This window comes from Pelophylax lessonae (assembly GCF_965119305.1).
Source record: "Pelophylax lessonae genome assembly, chromosome: 10".
Lineage (NCBI taxonomy): Eukaryota > Metazoa > Chordata > Amphibia > Anura > Ranidae > Pelophylax > Pelophylax lessonae.
The window spans coordinates 11,626,391-11,649,388 of NC_138777.1; the positions used below are offsets into that span (position 1 = coordinate 11,626,391).

Here is a 22,998-nt window from a genome sequence, read left to right on the forward strand (position 1 = left end):
GTGTCTTTTTATACATATATGTAAATTAAAAATTTCATGCACTTTTAATTGTTTTGGTGATATTTTTGCCCTAAAAAATCCCATAATAAGGGGCCTTGCCAATAGAGTCTACAGAATAGGGATGCGGGCATCATTCTCCATTATTTAGCAGCCATCTGCATTATATAGAGATGAAGTGACTGTAAAGAGGCTGCAGACGTTCAGCAGCACTGAGATGTAACAAAGGTGAAAACAAGCATTTTAATTAAATAAATGAGACTTGTTTATGAGTGCACAGTGAAAAATACATGTCAGTCCGGGTGTAGATCTACTTTACAATCGTCTCTATATTGTAGCACGCTGAGAAGAAAAGGGAACATAATATTCTGATAGGAAGAAGTTCTCATTCTGCCAAAATCCCTCTTCACACTTTCCATCGCTGAGCCTCCCTGCTACTACTCTCATTTTCGAAGCGAGTAACACATTTTTAATGTGTTTGTCATTAGAAAAAAAACAGCTAAAATATGTTCTGTGACTCTTTACTACTTTAGGAGAACAGCGGCTTCTGTGGAAACTTCATTCACATTCAGGAATACAAAGTCAGCAAAAAAAATACAACCTTCTTATGCCAAACAAAAGAAATGTGTTCATGTACCCATCAAGGGCAAAGCAACAGGTTCTCTTGATTGGGCACCAGCTCCACCCCCCCCCCCCCCGATACTCAACTTCACCACACGCCAGCCCCTCCATTCTGAGCTTTTTGGAAATATCCAATAGCAAATGTATGCTGAGTAGATTTGATTTAAATAAAGTAGATTTAAATTATAATTTTTAAACAGCAACTGTCATCTCTGTCCCCCTGCGGCTCCTCCTCTGACCCGCTCTTGACTCACTGACAGTCCCATTTACTTTAATGGGACAGCTGGTGATGCGGCAGTGACACAACAAGGTGAGGGACGTGGCGGCAGCAGGTGAGTGGATGCCCACTAACAGGCGCTGCCATGATGGATCTGAAATGACAGGTGCTCTTTAAAGAGGTTGTAAACCCTTTTTTTTTTTTTTTTCACCCTGCAAGAGAAACACATAATGAGCTAGTATGCATCGCATACTAGCTCATTATGAAATACTTACCCTGGAACGAGCCCCCACCGTGTACCGAGGCCAAGTGCTGTGATGTTTTTAGGAAGCTACATACAGCACCATGCAGTGCCATCTTAAGAGCATTAACGGGCCGCGGGCAATGCAGTGCACTGGGGCCCCCGCCTACACATCACCCACGAGAATAAAAAGGCAAATTATCAATAAGGTGATATTTATTGGTACAGCAGTGCCAGGCTAATGACAGCTTCCAAGTTCGGCGGCTGGGTCTGGTGAACACACACACGGACGGGAGTCAGACTCGACTGTCCTGTGTGTGCCTGTTCCCGTGGAGGCGGACAGGCATTCCTGCAGTTGTGAGCTCCCCTCCACGGCCCAAGTGGCCTGACAGCAGCGCAGGGCTGACAGGCATTGCCACCTGCTAAGTTTGGCGACGGGATGCACACATGAATCGGGACTAATGCTTGGCTGGGTCGCTGGGCAGGTGGGGCCTCCCAGGCAAGTGGGGCCCCCAGGCAACTGCCCAGCGTGCCCATTCGGTAAGATGGCCCTGGCACCATGCCCCCCACCTCCCCACCAGCCATTGTCTGTTGTCTGTCTGCATTGTATAGGGAAGCTAAGAGACCCAGTGATGACACTGCTGCGTCGAGACAAAAAAAGGTATGTAATGAAAATGCAGAGATGTTATTTAAAATTGTAATTAGCATGTTGACACCACTGTGCAGGTCTATTTTCTTCCCTTATGCACACTATCCTTGCTACACTGGAACCACACTTTTTAGCCTTTTTGCACCAGATGTTTTTTCCTCCACATTTTTGGCCACACTTTTGACTATTCCTTTTGGGATTTTTCTCTCCATTATCTTTTCATTGCTTCCTCCATCACGTTTTAGTATTGCTTTTTGGCACACTATCTTATGTACCGGTATATGGTTGTTACGCTCCTTCACTGTCTACCCTCCACCTATTTGGACCTATTGGTGCATTTTTGCCCAACATTTATATTTTTCTCTTTTTCACTCTTGGTCTTGGGCTTATTGATTCTATTTATATATCTTATGGTTTCATTTATAATATACATTACTACTTTGGTACCCCCCTATTAGATTTTTACCTGATTATCCAGCCCAAGACCTACTATGGGAATCCATACCATGCTACTGGACCTTGCGCTTTTGACTGTGCCCCCTCAGTTTCCAACAGGGACATTTTTTCTGGGAGATCAACAGTCTCATTGACAACCAATACTCTATTGTAAGCAGTGGTGTATCTTGGTTTGGCGCTGCCCTAGGCAAGACTAAAATTGGGCGCCCCCCTTATGTAAATTTGCCCAACTCCTTTTTTAACAGATGTGACTCCCTCCAAAATTGAAAGACTACAAGTCCCATCATGAACCCTTGAGATCTCATGAGAGGGGGGGGTGGGAGGGTGAGAGGGGGTGGGTGAGGGAGAGAGAGAGGGGGGTGGGTGAGGGAAGGAGAGAAAGAGAGAGGGGGTGGGTGAGGGAGAGAGAGAGGGGGGATGAGAGAGAGAAGGGGGAATCAAAGAGAGAGAGAGGGGGGATGAGAGAGAGAGGGGGGATGAGAGAGAGTGGGGAGATGAGAGAGAGGGGAGATGAGAGAGAGAGGGGAGATGAGAGAGAGTGGGGAGATGAGAGAGAGGGGAGATGAGAGAGAGAGGGGAGATGAGAGAGAGAGGGGGGAATCAAAGAGAGAGAGAGGGGGATGAGAGAGAGAGTGGGGAGATGAGAGAGAGTAGGGAGATGAGAGAGAGTGGGGAGATGAGAGAGAGTGGGGAGATGAGAGAGAGTAGGGAGATGAGAGAGAGTGGGGAGATGAGAGAGAGTGGGGAGATGAGAGAGAGTGGGGAGATGAGAGAGAGAGGGGGATGAGAGAGAGAGTGGGGAGATGAGAGAGAGTAGGGAGATGAGAGAGAGTGGGGAGATGAGAGAGAGTGGGGAGATGAGAGAGAGAGGGGAGATGAGAGAGAGAGGGGAGATGAGAGAGAGAGGGGAGATGAGAGAGAGAGGGGGATGAGAGAGAGAGGGGGATGAGAGAGAGAGGGGGATGAGAGAGAGGGGGGGAATGTGAGAGAGGGGGAATGAGAGAGAGAGAGGGGTGAGAGAGAGAGGGATGAGAGAGAAAGCGCGAGAGAGGGGGGTGAGAGAGAGAGGGGGGATGAGAGAGAGAGGGGGATGAGAGAGAGAGAGGGGGGGTGAAAGAGAGAGAGGGAGGTGAGAGAGAGGAAGAGAGAGAGAGGAGGGCTTAGAGAGAGAGAGGAGGGGGTGAGTGAGAGAGAGAGAGGGGGGTGAGAGAAGCAGTTCTAGCAACCAGTGGCCAATAGAGTTTCAGGTGGAGGGGTGGCTTTTTTGCTGCCCCCCTGCAAAGTGCCGCCCTAGGCCTGGGCCTTGTTGGCCTATGCCAAAATACAGCACTGATTGTAAGTTATATAATTTTCATTTTTTTCAAAATACCCCTCCATTGGATGCAATATTGTTCTTATATATATATATATTTTAGAAACTAGAAATGTGCCTTCTCCTGATGAAGTGAAACACTTTTCATGAAACGTGTTGAGCCATGGAGGCCATATTCATCATGCATCCTATTATCAATATTCATTTACACTCTACGCCTTCTGGTTTATTTTGTTATTATTCTTCATTATTTTTTATGGTCTTATCATGTTATCCATATGTACTCTATCTATGTCCCCTTTTACTTGTTTTGTATTTACTGTACTTTATGTCAACTGCTATGGATATATAAATAAACATGTGATGCTTCTATATGCTTACCAGCAGATGCATATGTGATACCATTATCATTATGTGTATACTGGCCACACCTCATGTAAAGTCCCACATTTATGAAAATAAATGTGTTTTTTTCCAACAGAAGAGCACACCGTCCAGCACGGTCAGCACGCTCAAACGTGCCGGAAAACATCACCTTTCCCTCTTCATCTTAATATAAAAGTCACATCCTTTCCGTCTGACTTCAGGGCGACACCTGTCTGAATCTGCGACTTCCAGGAATGCTACTCGTTAGACGGAGGGGAAAAAATGATTCATTACTGGGGGGCCATCTGCAGGGCAGCCACTGAGAATGAGAGCTGCAAGAGGCACAAGTGATTGGGCACAGCCAGCCCGGGTAATTCAGGCAGACACCTATTAACCCCCTCTGTGCTGTGCAGGTTTTGTCTGGCTTTGTAACTGAAGCCTCAAAGAGAGCGAAACAATGAAGTCACCACCCAGACTGCATGCTGCCAATATACAGCACAGGGCCCTCTTCACATGTCTGGGGGTGGAAACCTTATGCATATTCTGTGTGGTGGTCAGAAGCACTTATACCCACACAGTGGCATGTTATAGAGCAGGGGTCTCTAAACAAGGGGCCAGCTTACTGTCTTTCTGACTTTAGCAGGACCGGACTGTGGCCGGGGGAAAGAGATAATGCCTCAGGCTTGGTGATCAGTGGGAATAAAAAAATTACACAGCACAGAGGGAGCTAACAGGTGTCTGCATGAATTGGTGTCAGTGGGAGGAACAGTGCCCCATCATTGGTATCAGTAGCAGGAATAATGCCCCATCATTGGTGTCAGTGGGAGGAATAGTGCCCCATCATTGGTGTCAGTAGGAGGAATAGTGCCCCATCATTGGTGTCAGTAGGAGGAATAGTGCCCCATCATTGGTGTCAGTGGGAGGAGTAGTGCCCCATCATTGGCGTCAGTGGGAGGAATAGTGCCCCATCATTGGTGTAAGTGGGAGGAGTAGTGCCCCATCATTGGCGTCAGTGGGAGGAGTAGTGCCCCATCATTGGCGTCAGTGGAATAAATAATGCCCCGGTATAGGTGTCAGTGGAAGGAATAGTGCTCCTTCAGTGGTGTCAGTGGGAGGAATAGTGCCCCATCCTTGGTGTCAGTAGGAGAAAAAGTGCCTCATTGTTGATGTCAGTGGAAGGAACAGTGCCCAATCCTCAGTGTCAGTGAGAGGAATAGTGCTTCATCATTAGTGTAAATGGGAGGAATAATGCCCCATCGTTGGTGTCAGTGTAAGAAATAATGTCCTGTTATTGGTGTCAGTGAGAGGAATAGTGCCCCATTATCGGTGTGAGTGAGAGGAATAGTGCTTCATCATTAGTGTAAATGGGAGGAATAGTGCCCCATTGTTGGTGTCAGTGTAAGAAATAATGTCCTGTTATTGGTGTCAGTGAGAGGAATAGTGCCCCATTATCGGTGTGAGTGAGAGGAATAGTGCTTCATCATTAGTGTAAATGGGAGGAATAGTGCCCCATTGTTGGTGTCAGTGTAAGAAATAATGTCCTGTTATCGGTGTCTGTGAGAGATATTGTTCACCATCAATGGTATCAGAGGAAGAATTTACACTGCATCATTGGTGTCAATGGGAGGAATAATGTCCCATAGTTGGTGTCAGAGGGAAGAATAGTGACCAAAGGGCCAGATAAAGACAAGCAATGGGCCGCAGTTTAGAGACCACTGTTATAGACCTTCAGCTGGAGTTCTTATTACATGTATAAACCTCTTATGTTCCATTATTTGCTCTTTGACTTACAGTTTTGTGTTAGGATGCAAAAGCTATCTGGATGGCATTTAGGTTGCACCATGTATTATAAATAATTGCAATATTGTCTTCACCTTTATCCTTTATTCATTTAAGTGCTGCTGATCCCCTCCTGCCTTTTTTTTCAGCCACTTCTTGTCTATATGCACTCACTCCACCAACCGCTGCACATCCTTGCCCTGGACTGGCTTCTTCCTGATAGTGATAACTGTGGACCATGCCTGTGCAATATGTGTTGGCACGGCTGCGGATGGAGTGCTTGTCACCCTATAATGGAAAGTGCTAGAACAAGGACTCATGACAGGACCACCAGGTATTATTATTGACTAACAATTACTTTTGAAATGACATTAACATGTCCATGTTGAAGCTTATATGAGATTTTAGTGCATGGATTTACAAGGGAGATAAGAAAAGGAGAAAAAGAAGAGAAAGGAGAGAAAAGAATGTTGCATGCATGCTGGCAGATTGACTTTCATCTGAAGAGCCAAAAAATAGCCAAGCAGCAGCATGTACCACCCTTGAATGGGGTTCTGCACTGCAGAGCAATAATGGAAACTACCTTGATTTCCAATTTATTTCTCCAGGCTCTGCGCTGTACCTGTGTCCAACACGTGTGTTTAGCTGCAAGGAAATACAAGTAGATACAAGCCCTAATGGGCCCTAATTTATCAGAGTGCTAGAAGGAAGAATTTTCCCAGGCAATCCCCGTTGCCCCTTCTGAACAATTTAGATTCTTCCTTTCATCTCCCACATGTGAAAATAGAACAAAAAAAAAACTATTGTTTGCTTCAGAGCTAAAAAGCCAATAGGTGACCACAGAACAGCTCTATCTATTTTTCTAAATGAATTACAAAGGTTTCTCAGCATGCTGGGAAATTTCTGCTACTGACACACAGGACATGTTCTGCACCTAGGGCATGAGTGAACCATGCTCAAACCAACCACGTTTTCTAGAAACAATCACATAGTAAATGCTATTCTCCAAACAGAGGATATCAGAGAATGGATCTGTCTGTAATTTGGAAATACACTGACGCCTTACGGTGACTTTCTGCATGTGTATGTATGAAACTGAAACAGCACCACCATTCCAGACATGGCTACGTTACAGGAGAAGCTCAACAATCACTACACCAGCTACAGAGCGTTCCAAGAAAGGTCAGGTGACTGAAATGTTATTGGTATCGGGTACATAAACAATGTTATTTGCATATGATATTCAATTCTCTGTGTGTATGACGTTATTACAGGCCAGGGACAATTCTTTCTTTTCTAAAATAGCCAATTTTTGTTGCAGATGTATAATATACGTATACATACATACATACATACATACATACATACATACATGGATAATAGATAGATATTTAGATAGACAGACAGATAGACAGACAGACAGACAGACAGACAGACAGACAGACAGACAGACAGACAGACAGACAGACAGACAGACAGACAGACAGATAGATAGATAGATAGATAGATAGATAGATAGATAGATAGATAGATAGATAGATAGATAGATAGATAGATAGATAGATAGATAGATATACACATCCCATGCTGCACCCCATACACAGTCAATGCTTACACCTCATATACATCCCATCCTTGCATCCCATGCTTGTACCCCATACACAGCCCATGCTTGCACCCCATACACAGCCCATGTTTACACCCCATACACAGCCCATGCTTACACCCCATACACAGCCCATGCTTGCCCCCCATACACAGCCCATGCTTGCACCCCATACACAGCCCATATTTACACCCCATACACAGCCCATGCTTGCTCCCCATACACAGCCCATGCTTGCACCCCATACACAGCCCATGCTTGCCCCCCATACACAGCCCATGCTTGCCCCCCATACACAGCCCATGCTTGCCCCCCATACACAGCCCATGCTTGCCCCCCGTACACAGCCCATGCTTGCACCCCATACACAGCCCATGCTTACACCCCATACACAGCCCATGCTTACACCCCATACACAGCCCATGCTTGCCCCCCATACACAGCCCATGCTTGCCCCCCATACACAGCCCATGCTTGCACCCCATACACAGCCCATGCTTACACCCCATACACAGCCCATGCTTACACCCCATACACAGCCCATCCTTGCATCCCATGCTTGTACTCCATACACAGCCCATGCTTACACCCCATACACAGCCCATGCTTGTACCCCATACACAGCCCATGCTTACACCCCATACACAGCCCATCCTTGCATCCCATGCTTGTACCCCATACACAGCCCATGCTTGTACCCCATACAAAGCCCATGCTTGTACCCCATACATAGCCCATGCTTGTACTCCATACATAGTCCATACAAAGTTCAATGTTTCACCCTTTACAAAGCCTGTGCTTGCACTCCATTTACAACCTATGCTTGTACCCACTGGCCTATGTACAGAACTGCCACCAAAAGATCCCAGTGTGGCCCAAGAGATCTTAGACTAAAAGAAAAATTAATCTAAAACCATTGGTGGCTTTCCATGAATGCAGATCTTTGGCCACCCTAAATAAGACGGATGTGATATTCAATCTGTGCATCGACTGGGCTCTAGTATTTGACGTTATTAATTCACAGACACTAATGAGAGAGACCGTGGTCAATCATACATGGCCTATGCTTGCACCTCATACATAACCCAGGCTTGCGCCTCATATACAGCCCATGCTTGTACCCCAAACTCAGCCCATGATTACACCCTATACACAGTCCATGCTTGCACCCCATACAAAACCCATGCTTACACCCCATACACAGCTCATGCTTCCAGCCCATACACAGCCCATGCCTGTACCCCATACACAGTCCATACTTGCACCCCACACAAATCTTATGTTTCACCGTTTACAAAGCCTGTGCTTGCACTCCATTTACAGCCATTGCTTGTACCAACTGGCCTATGTACAGAACTGCCAAAAAAGATCCCTGGGGCCTCAAGTGATCCAAGACTAAAGGAAATATAAATCTAAAACCACTGGTGACTTTCTATGAATACAGATCTTTGGCCACCCTAAATAAGACAAATGTAATATTCTACCATTGCATGATCCATCTGTGCATTGATTCGACTCTAGTATTTCACATTATTAATCCACAGATACCCATGAGAGAGACCACAGTCACCCATATAAATCCTATGCTAGCACCCCACACACAGCCCATGCTTGTACTGACTGGCCTGTGTACAGATCTGCCAAAAAAAAAAAATCCCAGTGGGGCCCAACAGATCTAAGACTAAAAGAAAAATCAATCTAAAACCATTAGTGGCTTTCTATGAATGCAGATCTTTGACCACCCTAAATAAGATGGAGGTAATATTTAATCTGTGCATTGACTGGGCTCTAGTATGTCACATTATTAATCCATAGACACTCATGAGAGAGACCACAGTCACCCATACACAAGCTATGCTTGCACCCCATACATAACCTAGGCTTGCACCTCATATACAGCACATGCTTACACCCCAAACAGCCCATGCTTGCACCCCATAAACAGCCCATGCTTGCACCCCATAAACAGCCCATGCTTACACCCCAAACAGTCAATGCTTGCACCCCATAAACAGCCCATGTTTGCACCCCATACACAGCCCATGCTTGTGCGAACGAGCCTGTGTACACAGCTGCCAAAAAAAAGATCCCAGGGGGAGCCTTAAGAGATCCAGCACTAAAGAAAAAATCAATCTATAACCATTGGTGGCTTTCCATGAATGCAGATCTTTGGCCACACTATAAATCAGACTGAGGTGATATTCAACTGTTGTATGATCAATCTGTGCATCAATTGTGGCATAGACATGTGCACTTACACCAGCCATGTGTACATGTTCAAGCACTGCAGATGCCTCCAGTACTGGTTTATTATTAAGGGAGAAATAGAAGCTGGTCAACAGCAGTCCAATTCTTCCTCTAGGATCAATCGAGGTCTGTGAAGGTCTACCATAGCCCACACACATCACTGACCAAACCCCAGGATCAGGGTGCTATCATATGGGGATAGAGTCATATAGTACATGAGATTCTTTATAAATAAAGCCACATTAGTGCATTCTGTCAACAGCTAATGATATATAGCCCAATAAACATATTATTGTATAAAGCTGGCCATACACTAGTAGAATTTTGTTGGAAATGTTTTATTTAAAGACATGCTATTCCCAATGGTGCTGAATCAGACTGTATACTGACCTGTGTGTCAAAGACATTTTCTTCAGAATCCGTCTTCTTGATAGGCAATGCCTCCCCGGTGGACTCGTACCCATACTGAGGCTTCAGCGAAATCTGACTGGGGTAAGTGGGCTTCGAGACATCTACCTTATTTCCCAATTTGAGGTAACAGGGCTGGGGGATTGTCCTTGCAGGAACATGGAGGATTGGTGCGGCACTGTGGACCGGTTTGGGCAGTCCTGATTTCATTTTGGAGGCCACCAGGATGGATGGCATCTTTTCCAATAACCCTTTTCTTGACACAATCGTCTCTCTCTCTCTACGAGGATAAGCTTGCCCTGCTAGATGGAGAAAAAAAAAAATCTTTCAATCACGTCCACTGCAGAACGAGTCGGCAATACACATGAATCCCACTAACGGACTGGAGTCGCCATCCTTATAACGATTCCTCTGATGTACAACCGAGACTCATCTTCGTCTCCGTTCATCGGAATCTTCTCATGGGGAGACACCTGTAATTCTCCTCTCGGGAAATGGAAGACTTCTCTTCATTATCTAATCAGCTCGTCTCCGAAGGGTATCTCAGGGAAGACGTAGCATGTGTCCCCCCCCCCTGTCCTGATGGCAGCGTGGCTTCCAAGCAGCTTAAGATGTCTTTTTTCTTCAGCCTGAGCCAAGAAGCAGATGCAGCTTACTACGATAATGACTGATGCCCTTGTATATTTGCTTTAGAGGGAATCAAGCCTCTTTAATCATAATACCAGTTAGAGGCTCAGGGCTGCTGGAAGGCGAGAAGAGGAAATTTGTCTGGAGCTGACGTTATCCGGGATCTCGGCGTAGTAGTGATGGGATCAGCCCAACCTGTAGACTTTAGCAGAATGGTAATGTGTCACTAGCAGGTTGTCTGTACAGAGCTCGCTGAGCTGAGAGTGTGTGTGTGTATGTGTGTGGGGATAGCTTTGCATTTTGACAGTACAGTGCAACGCAGGATGCTTATTGGCCAGATTGGAAAATATCTCTGCAGGAGGGGAGGGGCCTGCTCAGAGCTGTCAGAGTCGTCTCACCGTACTAGGAAACAGAAAATCAGCCAGTTTTTCAAACAGCCAAATAACTGCCGAGAATACAAGGGGATGGGTGATTCATCCCTGATATGATTCAAGGAAAAACATCGGCGTGTAAGGAAAAGGCACATTTCCTGCAATATGGGCAATGTCACATGACTCTTTGCTCAGCAGTAAATGACCTGCTTCCCTGCAGCTGCTGGGGAACTACAGGTGCCAGTATGCATCGCAAGCTAGCTAGAGGTCTAAGGAGAGCCCTAAAATGTTTGAAGTCAGGGGGGCCACCTGTAACAAAGTGTCTGATTTTTAACCACTTAAGCCCCGGAAGATTTTACCCCCTTCCTGACCAGGGCCTATTTTGCGATTCGGCACTGCGTGAATTTAAGGGACAATTGCACGGTCGTGCGACGCTGTACCCAAATTAAATTGACGTCCTTTTTTTCCCACAAACAGAGCTTTCTTTTGGTGGTATTTGATCACCTGTGCGATTTTTTGATCATGCGCTATAAACAAAAAAAGAGCGACAATTTTGCAAAAATAACAATATTTTTCACATTTTTTTATATGAAATCCCCCCCCCCAAAAAAAATGTAAAAATCAAATTTTTTTAACATTTTAGGCCAATTTTTTTTTTGTACCATATGTTTGGTTAAAAAAAAAATCGCAAAAAGCGTATTTTGATTGGTTTACTAAGGGAAAGATTTTTGTCATTTTTATTGTTGCGAAATTACGGCGGACAGATCGGACCCTTGACTGACATTTTTGACACTTTTGGGGGTACCAGTGACATTTCTACAGTAATCAGTGCTATACATATGCACTGTTACTGTAAAAATGACACTGGCAGTGAAGGGGTTAACTTTATTTGAGAGGGAGGGGTTAAGTGTGTCCCTAGGGGCGTGATTCTAACTGTGATTGGATGTGGCTGTGTGTGTAAAAGCAGAGATATACGGTCCTACATAGCAGGACCGTATGATCTGTGCTGTTACACAGGGGAGAATGACAGGCGGCTTTGTTTACATTAGCCACCTGATTTTCTCCAGCTGTACCGGAGGATCGCGAGTGAGCGGCGGACATCGGGTCCGCCGGTCACTCGCGCGGGGGGGGGGGGGGGTCCGTGAGCAAGCGGGATTGCGCCTACGGCGGCGCGCGCTCGCTCCCTAGAGCCTCACAGGCTAGTGACATACCCATACGTCACTTTGCCTGTGAGGGGCTGACTGCCGCCGTATATAGTCGGGCGGCAGTCGGCAAGTGGTTAACCTTTCCTTTCCATTTTTATATTGGCTGTGGAAAAATAGAAACTGTGGTCTGACTGGCCACTGGGAGCAATAAAGACAGTTCTTCCTGCAGCTTGTATGAGGTCCTTCTCTAGCGTGGTGTCCACACCTAACAGTTTAAAATTTTGGCTAAAAAAAAAAAAGTCATACAGGTGCATCTCAGAAAATTAGAATATCAGATTTCAGTAATTCAATTCAAAAAGTAAAACTCATATAGATTTATTACACACAAAGTGACATATTTCAAACATTTCTTTCTTTTAATTTTGAGGATTATGGCTTACAGCGAGTGAAACCCCAAAACTCAGTATCTCAGAAAATTAGAATATTACATAAGACCAATAAAAAACAAAGGATTTTTAATACAGAAATGTTGGCTTAGTGAAAAGTCTGTCCATGTACAGTATAGGGGGAGAAGTCTGTCCATGTACAGTATAGGATGCACTCAATACTTGGTCGGGGCTCCTTTTGCATGAATTAGTACATCAATGCAGCGTGGCATGGAGGCGATCAGCCTGTGGCACTGCTGAGGTGTTATGGAAGTCCAGGTTGCTTCAGCCTTCAGCTCGTCTGCATTGTTGGGTCTCTCATCTTCCTCTTAACAATACCCCACAGATTCTCTATGGGGTTTAGGTCAGATGAGTTTGCTGGCTAATCAAGCACAGTGATCCCATAATCATGTGACCAGGTATTGGTAGTTTTGGCAGTGTGGGCGGTGCCAAGTCCTGCTGGAAAATGAAATCAGGATCTCAATAAAGCTGGTCAGCAGAGGGAAGCATGAAGTGCTCTAGAATTTCCTGCTAGAGGGCTGCACTGACTTTGGACTCGATAAAACACAGTGGACCAACACCAGCAGATGACATGGCTCCCCAAATCATCACTGACTGTGGAAAACTTCACACTGGACCTCATGCAACTTGGACTCTGTGCCTCTCCACTCTTCCTACAGAGTCTGGGACCTTGATTTCTAAATGAAATGCAAAATGTACTTTGGACCAATGAGCAACAATTCAGTCCTTTTTTTCCTTAGCCCAGGTAAGACGATTCTGACGTCTCTGGAAGGAAGGAATGTGACAGTTGTAGCCCATGTCCTGGATATGTCTGTGTGTGGTGGCTCTTGAAGCACTGACACCAGCCGTAGTCCACTCCTTGTGAGTCTCCCCCAAATTCTTGAATGGACTTTTCTTCACAATCCTCTCAAGGCTGAGGTCATCCCTGTTGCTTGTGCACCTTTTTCTGCCACACTTTTTTCCTTCCAATCAACTTTCCATTAATATGCTTGGATATAGCACTCTGTGAACAGCCAGCTTCTTTAGCAATGACCTTTTGTGACTTACCTTCCTTGTGGAAGGTGTCAATGACTGTCTTCTGGACAACCGTCAAGTCAGCAGTCTTTTTCCTCATAATTGTGTAATCTACTGAACCTGACTGAGTCCCGGTTCACACTATTGCGATGCGGGAACACTGCGAATATACTGCGTGTTCCCGAATTGCATCCACAGCACAGGCAGTTCACACTGCCATATGCGATACGCTGTGGGTGTCAATTCAAAGTAAACGACAGCCCCAGATCAGATCGCATATCGCAGTGCTATCTGAGAGTTCGCACAGAAACGGATCGCACTGGTGTGAACCACCATGCGATCCGATTCTGCTGTGGACCAAAAAAAGTGTCCTGTGCGAGTTCACTGCGATTGTGGTGCGAATTCAGCTATATAAACTGTATGGCTGAATTCACACCGGCACAGACATTGCAAGTGATTTTAGGAGCAGTGCGCTCCGAATCATATGCGGTGTCTGTGATCGCATATATGTGAACCGGCACTGAGAGACCATTTAAAGAATCAGGAAACCTTTACAGGTGTTTTGAGTTAATAAGCTGATTAGAGTGTGACACCATGAGTCTACAATATTGAACTTTTTCACAATATTCTCATTTTCTGAGATACTGAATTTTGGGGTGTGACTCGCTGTAAGCCATAATCATCACAATTAAAAGAAAGAAATGCTTGAAATATATCACTCTGTGTGTAATTCATTGAAATGCACGTGTGTGTGTGTGTGTGTATATATATATATTCATACACACACACATATATACATACACGCGCATACACACACCAATCAGGCATAACATTCTGCCCACTGACAGGTAAAGTGAATAACATTGATTATCTTGTGACAATGGCTCCTGAAAGTGGGTGGGATATATTAGGCAGCAAGTGAACATGTTATCCCTAAAGTCGATGTGTTGAAAGCAGAAAAAACTGGCCAACCATAAGGATTTGATCGACTATGACACGGGCCAAACTGTAATGGTTACATGACCGGGTCAGAACAACTCCAAAACTGTAGTGTGGGCAGGAATTATCATCCAATGTGGGGATTTTCGTGAACGTGCTCACTTATGCCCAGGAACAGTGTCATGGGGGCCATGGTCATGCGAAAGTCAGCATTAAAGTGGTTGTAAAGGCTGATGTTTTTTTTTTTACCTTTGTGCATTCTATGCTTCCCCCACAGACCTCCCTTATACTCACCTGAGCCCCCTCTTAATCCAGCAATGTGCACGAGAGCCTCGGCTGTCTCAGGTCTCTATCTCTTCATTGGCTGTGACAGCAGCGGGAACCACTGGCTGTCAATCGTAGCCAGTGAGCCAATGAGGGCAGGGCGGGGGGCAGTGCCCAGCTGTGGCTCTATGTGTCTTATGGACACAGAGCGTGGCTTGGTAATGAGCATGCACCAGTGCCGCCATAGTAAGCAGCTTGCTATTGGGGGCATTGGTCATGGAGGAGGAGCCAGGAGTCCTGGCGGGGAACCGAGAAGAGGAGGATCAGGGCTGCTCTGTGAAAAACCACTGTAAGTATATCTTTTTTTTTTTTTTTTAAGCCAAAAGTGGTCCAAGGAAGGAAAACTGACCCTATTTCTATCTAGCCACAAAAGATATAAATACACTTTGCGTGCACCAAATGCCTTTTTAAACCCAGATATTACCTTGTAAAAGCAGCAGTGACATCATCATGGGGCTGTATGTAAGTAGAGCTGTGGGGGGAGGCCAAGCAGCCCCTCCCACCAAAGGCTGCCTTCAGAAAACTACACAGGGGACAGAGACAAGACCAGTTACCCTGCACAAGGAGAGAGAGCAGGGCTGTGGGAGGGGCCCATTAGGCCCCACCCACTGCAGAAAACTACAGTTCAGTTCTGTTTCTTGCTTCTTATTTTTTATGATGTAATTATTAGAGCCTATCAGAAAAATACGTATATTATAATTAGTTTATGTGAATACATAATAATACGCATCATTCGTCAACATTCCAACAAAACTGACATGCGTGGTGTCTGTGTCCCCATAGTGCTGTGTTAGGGTGAACTGCGTGCCCCCATTTATGTGCTCCATTTACGAGTTTTGGTAACACAAAGAACAGCAAAGCAGGATTATGGTCGAGTCTCTAAATGGTTTCCATAGTGATTTAAAAATAAATTCATCAGCTCCAGACATGGGAATTTCATAGCCTTAGGCTCCGTTCACATCTAGGCGTTTTGGGGCGTTTTTGGGGCGTTTTTCTGCTCTAGGATCAGCTCTCAAAACGCCCAACAAGACAAATCCTATTCATTTCAATGGCCCCTGTTCACATCTGAGCGTTTTGACGCTGTTTACAAAACGCCCAACGCTCAAAAAAGTACATGAGCTTCTTTTTGGGCAGATTACAGGCGTTTTCCATTGATCTCTATTCAATCTAAAAACGCCTGCACAAAAATCGCGGTAAAAATCGCGGTAAAATCGCGGTAAAAAACGCCGCAAAAATCGCGGTAAAATCGCGGTAAAAAACGCGCGAAAAACGCTACGCTCAGGTGTGAATGTAGCCTTAATGCAATAGAAAATATTATATACAGTATCTCACAAAAGTGAGTACACCCCTCATATTTTTGTAAATATTTTATTCTATCTTTTCATGTGACAACACTGAAGAAATGACACTTTGCTACAATGTAAAGTAGTGAGTGTACAGCTTGTATAACAGTGTAAATTTGCTGTCCCCTCAAAATAACTCAACACACAGCCATTAATGTCTAAACCGCTGGCAACAAAAGTGAGTACACCCCTAAGTGAAAATGTCCAAAATTGGGCCCAAAGTGTCAATATTGTGCGTGGCCTCCATTATTTTCCAGCACTGCCTTAACCCTCTTGGGCATGGAGTTCACCAGAGCTTCACAGGTTGCCACTGGAGTCCTCTTCCCCTCCTCCATGATGACATCACAGAGCTGGTGGATGTTAGAGACCTTGCGCTCCTCCACCTTGAGGATGCCCCACAGATGCTCAATAGGATTTAGGTCTGGAGACATGCTTGGCAGTCCATCACCTTTACCCTCAGCTTCTTTAGCAAGGCAGTGGTCATCTTGGAGATGTGTTTGGGGTCGTTATGTTGGAATACTGCCCTGTGGCCCAGTCTCTGAAGGGAGGGGATCATGCTCTGCTTCAGTATGTCACAGTACATGTTGGCATTCATGGTTCCCTCAATGAACTGTAGCTCCCCGGTACCAGCAGCACTCCTACAGCCCCAGACCATGACACTCCCACCACCATGCTTGACTGTAGGCAAGACACACTTGTCTTTGTACTCCTCACCTGGTTGCCCCCACACACGCTTGACACCATCAGACCCAAATAAGTTTATCTTGGTCTCATCAGACCACAGGACATGGTTCCAGTAATCCATGTCCCTAGTCTGCTTGTCTTCAGCAAACTGTTTGTGGGCTTTCTTGTGCATCATCTATAGAGGAGGCTTCCTTCTGGGACAACAGCCATGCAGACCAATTTGATGCAGTGTGCGGCGTATGGTCTGAGCACTGACAGGCTGACCCCCCACCTCTTCAACCTCTGCAGCAATGCTGGCAGCACTCATACGTCTATTTCCCAAAAGACAACCTCTGCATATGACGCTGATCACGTGCACTCAACTTCTTTGGTCGGCCATGGCGAGGTCTGTTCTGAGTGTAACTTGTCCTGTTAAACCACTGTATGGTCTTGGCCACCGTGCTGCAGCTCAGTTTCAGGGTCTTGGCAATCTTCTTACAGCCTAGGTCACCTTCATGTAGAAACAATTCTTTTTTTCAGATCACCAGAGAGCCATGAGGTGCCATGTTGAACTTCCAGTGACCAATATGAGAGAGTGAGAGCGATAACACCAAATTTAACACATCCACTCCCCATTCACACCTGAGACCTTGTAACACTAATGAGTCACATGACACCGGGTGGAGGAAAAATTGCTAATCTGGCCCAATTTGGACATTTTCACTTAGGGGTGTACTCAGTGGTTTAGTCATTAATGGCTGTGTGTTGAGTTATTTTGAGGGGACAGCAAATTTACACTGTTATACAAGCTGTACACTCACTACTTTACATTGTAGCAAAGTGTCATTTCTTCAGTGTTGTCACATGAAAAGCTAAAATAAATGTATTTACAAAAATGTGAGGGGTGTACTCACTTTTGTAAGATACTGTATATATATATATATATATATACATACAAACACACCCAGAGATCATATCTCCCAATTGAGTAAAGAGATTTTACGGCTTCATGTTTGAACTCCCACACCCTTTGTAAACACCACATCTGTTTTTATATAGGACACCGAGGGGAAAGGTTATATGAGAGGAAAGCACCAGGTTTTCCATTGCTATAAACTGGTACAGACATTGCTTTGTCAGGCATCAGCTTAGTATATGGTTCCCACACACAGGATGGTAGTTGGATGTGGATAGCAATGGTCCAGCATGAGCACAAGTTACTGTCAGTATCACATAGTCCAAGACTCTGTTCATAGCAAGAAAGAGGATTTCTTTGTAGATTGTAAGCTCTTTTGATTAGGGCCCTCCTTACCCTGTTGTCTTGCATTGTATTGTAACTGTGCCGACTTCCTTTATTATTGTAAAGTGCTGAGCAATCTGTTGGCGTTATATAAATCCTGTATAACTGTAACTGTAATTCTTTTGCATGCAAATCAATAATGTGATTTGTTAAATCTGACCTCCGGCCTTCCTTTCAGTCTTGCAAAGTTGTACCGGCTCCTCTCTTTGACTATATGGCTCTATTCACACCTACGCGTTCCAGATCACTGGGGAAATCCCGAATTGCCGCAAAATGCTGATGACACGCCTGTGATCCCATTACTTTTTAATGGTACCTCAATCACGGCAGGCTTTTGCTGCGATTGTCACCAGCCAAATTGTGGCAAAATCGTACAAACGAAATCGGGGAGCGCCTGTTGCGCAAAAGACTTTCTGGAACTTTTTTGGCTCCATGCACATTGGCTTAAAAAAATCGCTATTTGTACAGGAGTTTTGTGTTTTGCGTGTAGAAGCAGCTCAATGTTATCCTACGTGTCCATGCACATTAGGAAGATTACAGGCATATTTTGAGCTCAACGTTTAGCGGCAGGAGAAAAAAAAAAAAAAAAAACTTCAGGTTTGCGTTCCTGATTGGAGCTTTCTGGCAGAAAAAATGTAAAACTCTCCCAAACTGGTCTAAACTTTGTACAAAAAATGCTCTATTTGAGCATTTTTTTTCTGCCAAGGGAACTGGAGTTTTTTTAAACCCAGTGTGCATGGAGCCTTCTGGGCGATTTTGTCGAGATTTGTCTGGTTGACTATTGCGGCACAAACGCGCCACGATTGAGGTGCTATTGAAAATTAATGAGATCGCAAGTGCATCCAGCATTTTGCGGTGATTCGGGAATTCCAAGTGTGCATGGAGCCTTCTGGGCGACTGGGGTGCCATTGAAAAGTAATGGGATCGCAAGTGCGTCCTGCATTTTGAGGTGATTTGGGAATTGCATAATTTTAGACCTCCCAGATCCCCCCACAAGAGTACCTGTTAACAAAAAAAAAAAAAATACCGATTTTCGATATGCGATGACCAAAATATCGGCAATAAAAAAACGATATTGGTCAATCACTACTTCAGGGTATGTCAGAGAGCATCCCCCCTTGGTGCTGTGGTTCCCCCTGCCCCCTTCTACCCCACTACTGTGACCATAGTGAAGTAGCAGCCAGCAGAAGGAAGGACAGCACCTAGCGGGAGGTGTGGTATCCAACACCCCCAGAAACTGTCATATTTTAACATAGTGACAGGGTCGCTTTAAGTTCTCCAGAAGATTTCCGGCTTCCTTGTCCTTGTGCCGATCTCTTTCCCGTGTCCTTCTGGGTCTGATATATTGATCTGTGTATAAAAATTCTTCCATTTCTCTGTCTGGTACTAATTTAGGAAATGCTACCAGCCGCTGTGTGCTTTAAATGATTTGTAGATAATGTGGATCTGCAGCAATACAACTCCACCAGGAATTATCAGCCATGGCTCAGCTGGAAATAAAGAGTCTCAAAGGCAAATCATTACACGAGTCTCTCCTTCCCTCACCTGAAAGGTGGTGACTTTACTGAATGCACAGGAGATGATTACCAGATACAGCTCCAGAATCTTTAATGAACTCCAGACAGATAAATGCACAGATGAAATACATATGTGGGAGCTATTTACCTGCCAAGGGATTTGTATCAATTTCTAAAGAGTCCTCAGATTTAGCCCCGGTTCACACTAGGGCGACCTGTGAGGCGACCTGGTCGCCTCACAGGTCGCCGCAGGTCGCCTCCCATAGGGAAGCTACGGACCCGTTCTAATAGGAGCGACACAAGTCGCTCCGACCTAGAAAAAGGGTCCGGAGCTTCTTTGGGGCGACCAGGAGGCGACCGCCATAGACTTCAATGTTATGAAGTCCGTGGCGGACGCTCCGAGGTCGCGGCGCGCTGCTCGCACCGCGATCTCGGAGGTCGCCCCTGAAAGTAGCGTCGCTCCTATGTGAACCGGCGCTTACACAGCTTTGTCACAAAGGCACAGTCTTGTCTAGTAGAGGAAGAGAACTGATTTTTCTCAGCTGCAGTTCGGTAACAGGTACAATTCTTTTCCCTCCTTCTGGACTGGTGAGTTAATCTTTCTGTCACTCTGCTATCCCCCTCCTATCAGCATGCTCCTTGCACTGCAGTACAATTGATTGGCTCCTTGTGCTGTTCCTCTTGCTTACATTCCAGGCCTGTTATACAGGGACTGCAAGAGGCTGATATAAGGTCAAATTCAGGTACATGCTGCTTGACCTTTAATCTATACATTTAATGATATATTAACCACTTCTGGACCGGAAGATTTGCCCTCCTAATGACCAGGCCATTTTTTGCGATTCGGCACTGCGTTACTTTAACTGACAATTCGTGTCGTGCGACGCTGTACCCAAATAAAATTGATGTCCTTTTTTTCCCACAAACAGAGATTTCTTTTGGTGGTATTTGATCACCTGTGCGATTTTTATTTTTTGCACTATAAACAAAAAAAGGACGACAATTTTGAAAAAATAACAATATTTTTCAAATTTTTTATATGAAATTCCCCCCAAAAAAATGTAAAAATCTAAATTTTTTAACATTTTAGGCCAATTTGTTTTCTGCTACATATTTTTGGTAAAAAAAATTGCAATAAGCGTATTTTGATTGGTTTGCGCAAAACTTATTGCGTTTACTAACTACGGGGAAGATTTATGTCATTTTTGGTGTTTTTTTTTTCTGCGATTTTTCTTTTTTTTTTTTTTGCAGGACTGCGACATTGCGGCGGACAGATCGGACCCTTGACTGACATTTTTGACACTTTTGGGGGGACCAGTGACATTACTGCAGTAATCAGTGCTATACATATGCACTGTTACTGTAAAAATGACACTGACAGGGAAGGGGTTAACTTTATTAGTGATCAAGGGGTTAAGTGTGTCCCTAGGGGCGTGATTCTAACTGTAAAGGGGTGTGGCTTGTGATGTAACCACAGAGACATACGATCCTACATAGCAGGATCGTACAGTCTCCGCAGTTACACCAGGGAGAATGACAGACAGCTTTGTTTACATCAGCCGCCTGCCTTTCTCCCTCTCCAGCGGGAGATCGCAAGTGGCTGGCGGACATTGGAGCAGCCGGTCACTCACGCGGGGATGTCAGGGAATGAGCGGGGGCGGGAGCGCGCCTCTGGCGGCGCGTGCTCGCCCCCTGCAGGCTCCTGGGCGAGCGACGTAGTACTAAGGCGCTTTGCCCAGGAGGGGCTGACTGCCGCAGTAAATATACTGTGGGCGGTCGGCAAGTGGTTAATGACCAGGCCATTTTTTGCGATTCGGCACTGCATTATTTTAACGGACAATTGTGCGGTCGTGCGACGCTGTACCCAAATAAAATTGATGTTCTTTTTTCCCCCACAAATAATGCTTTCTTTTGGTGGTATTTGATCACTTCTGCGATTTTTTATTTTTTGCGCTATAAACAAAAAAAGAGCGACAATTCTGAAAAAAAAAAAAACAATATATTTTTCACTTTCTGCTATACATTCCCAAAAAACAAAATGTTAAAATCAATTTTTTTTCATCATTTTAGGCCAATTTGTATTCTGCTACAAAAAAATCCCAATAAGCGTATTTTAATTGGTCTGCGCAAAAGTTATCACGTCTACAAACTAGGGAAAAGATTTATGCCATTTTTATTCATTTTATTTTAGCGGTGATCTGCGATTTGTAGCGGGACTGCGACTTTGCGGCGGACAGATCAGACACCCAACTGACATTTTTGACACTTTTGGGGGGACCAGTGATGTTACTACAGTAATCAGTGGTAAAAATATGCACTGTTACTGTAACAATGACACTGGCAGGGAAGGGGCCCAGGGGCAATCAAAGTGTTAAATGTCAGCCAAGGGGGTGTTTTCTAACTGTAGGGGGATGGGCTTGTGACATCAACACAGAGACCTGTGTCCCTTAATAGGAGGAATACAGTAGCTCTGTGTTGATAGCAGAGAGAACAACGGTCTGCTGTGTTTACAACAGCAGACTGCCGTTCTCGCTCCACGGGGAGCGTTCATGGCCGCCGGCCTTGAGAAGGCCTGGCTCGCAGTCTCCGCTCTAATTCATCCCAAAGGTGTTCTATGGGGATGAGGTCAGGACTCTGTGCAGGCCAGTCAAGCTCCTCCCCCCCCCCCCAAACTCGCTCATCCATGTCTTTATGGACCTTGCTTTGTGCACTGGTGCGCAGTCATGTTGGAACAGGAAGGGGCCATCGCCCAACTATTCCCACAAAGTTGGGACCATGAAATGTCCAAAATGTCTTGGTGTGCTGATGCCTTAAGAGTTCCTTTCACTGGAACTAAGGGGCCAAGCCCAACCCCTAAAAAACAACCTCACACCATAATCCCCCTCCACCAAATGATTTGGACCAGTGCACAACGCAAGGTCCATAATAAACATGGATGAACGAGTTTGGGGTGAAGGAACTTGACTGGCCTGCACAGAGTCCTGACCTCAACCCGATAGAACCCCTTTGGGTTCAATTAGAGCAGAGACTGCGAGCCAGGCCTTCTCGTCCACATCAGTACCTGACCTCACAAATGTGCTTCTGGAAGAATAGTCAAACATTCCCATAGACACACTCCTAAACCTTGTGGACAGCCTTCCCAGAAAAGTTGAAGCTGTTATAGCTGCAATGGGTGGGCCAACTTAATATTGAACCCTACGGGCTAGGACTGGGATGCTAGTTCATGTGCGTGTAAAGGCAGGCGTCCCAATACTTTTGATAATATAGTACATCTGCTCTTTTAAATATTCAGGAGTACGGCATGTACAGAGTTCAGGAGTGTGCCGTGTACAGAGTGCAGGGTTTAGGAGAGCACTATACCCAGAGTGCAGAATTTAGGGTTGCGCTGTGTACAGAGTGCAGAATTTAGG

General features: G+C 45.3%; 1 protein-coding gene across 3 annotated transcripts in view; it reads right to left on the bottom strand.

The window, feature by feature from the left end:
• The window catches only part of NAV2 (neuron navigator 2), a 713,755-nt gene that overhangs the window by 386,447 nt on the left and 304,310 nt on the right, over window positions 1-22,998 (bottom strand). Inside the window, exon 1 of one of the 3 annotated variants that reach the window (XM_082270271.1) lies at window positions 9,882-11,019. The exons of 1 other annotated variant lie outside the window; for it this stretch is intronic. In XM_082270271.1, coding sequence (XP_082126397.1) covers window positions 9,882-10,136 — 255 coding nt within the window. In that variant the 5' untranslated portion in view covers window positions 10,137-11,019. Of the gene's footprint in view, window positions 1-9,881; window positions 11,020-22,998 lie in introns of those variants that run through there. One more of the 3 variants, XM_082270272.1, reaches the window with a different exon arrangement.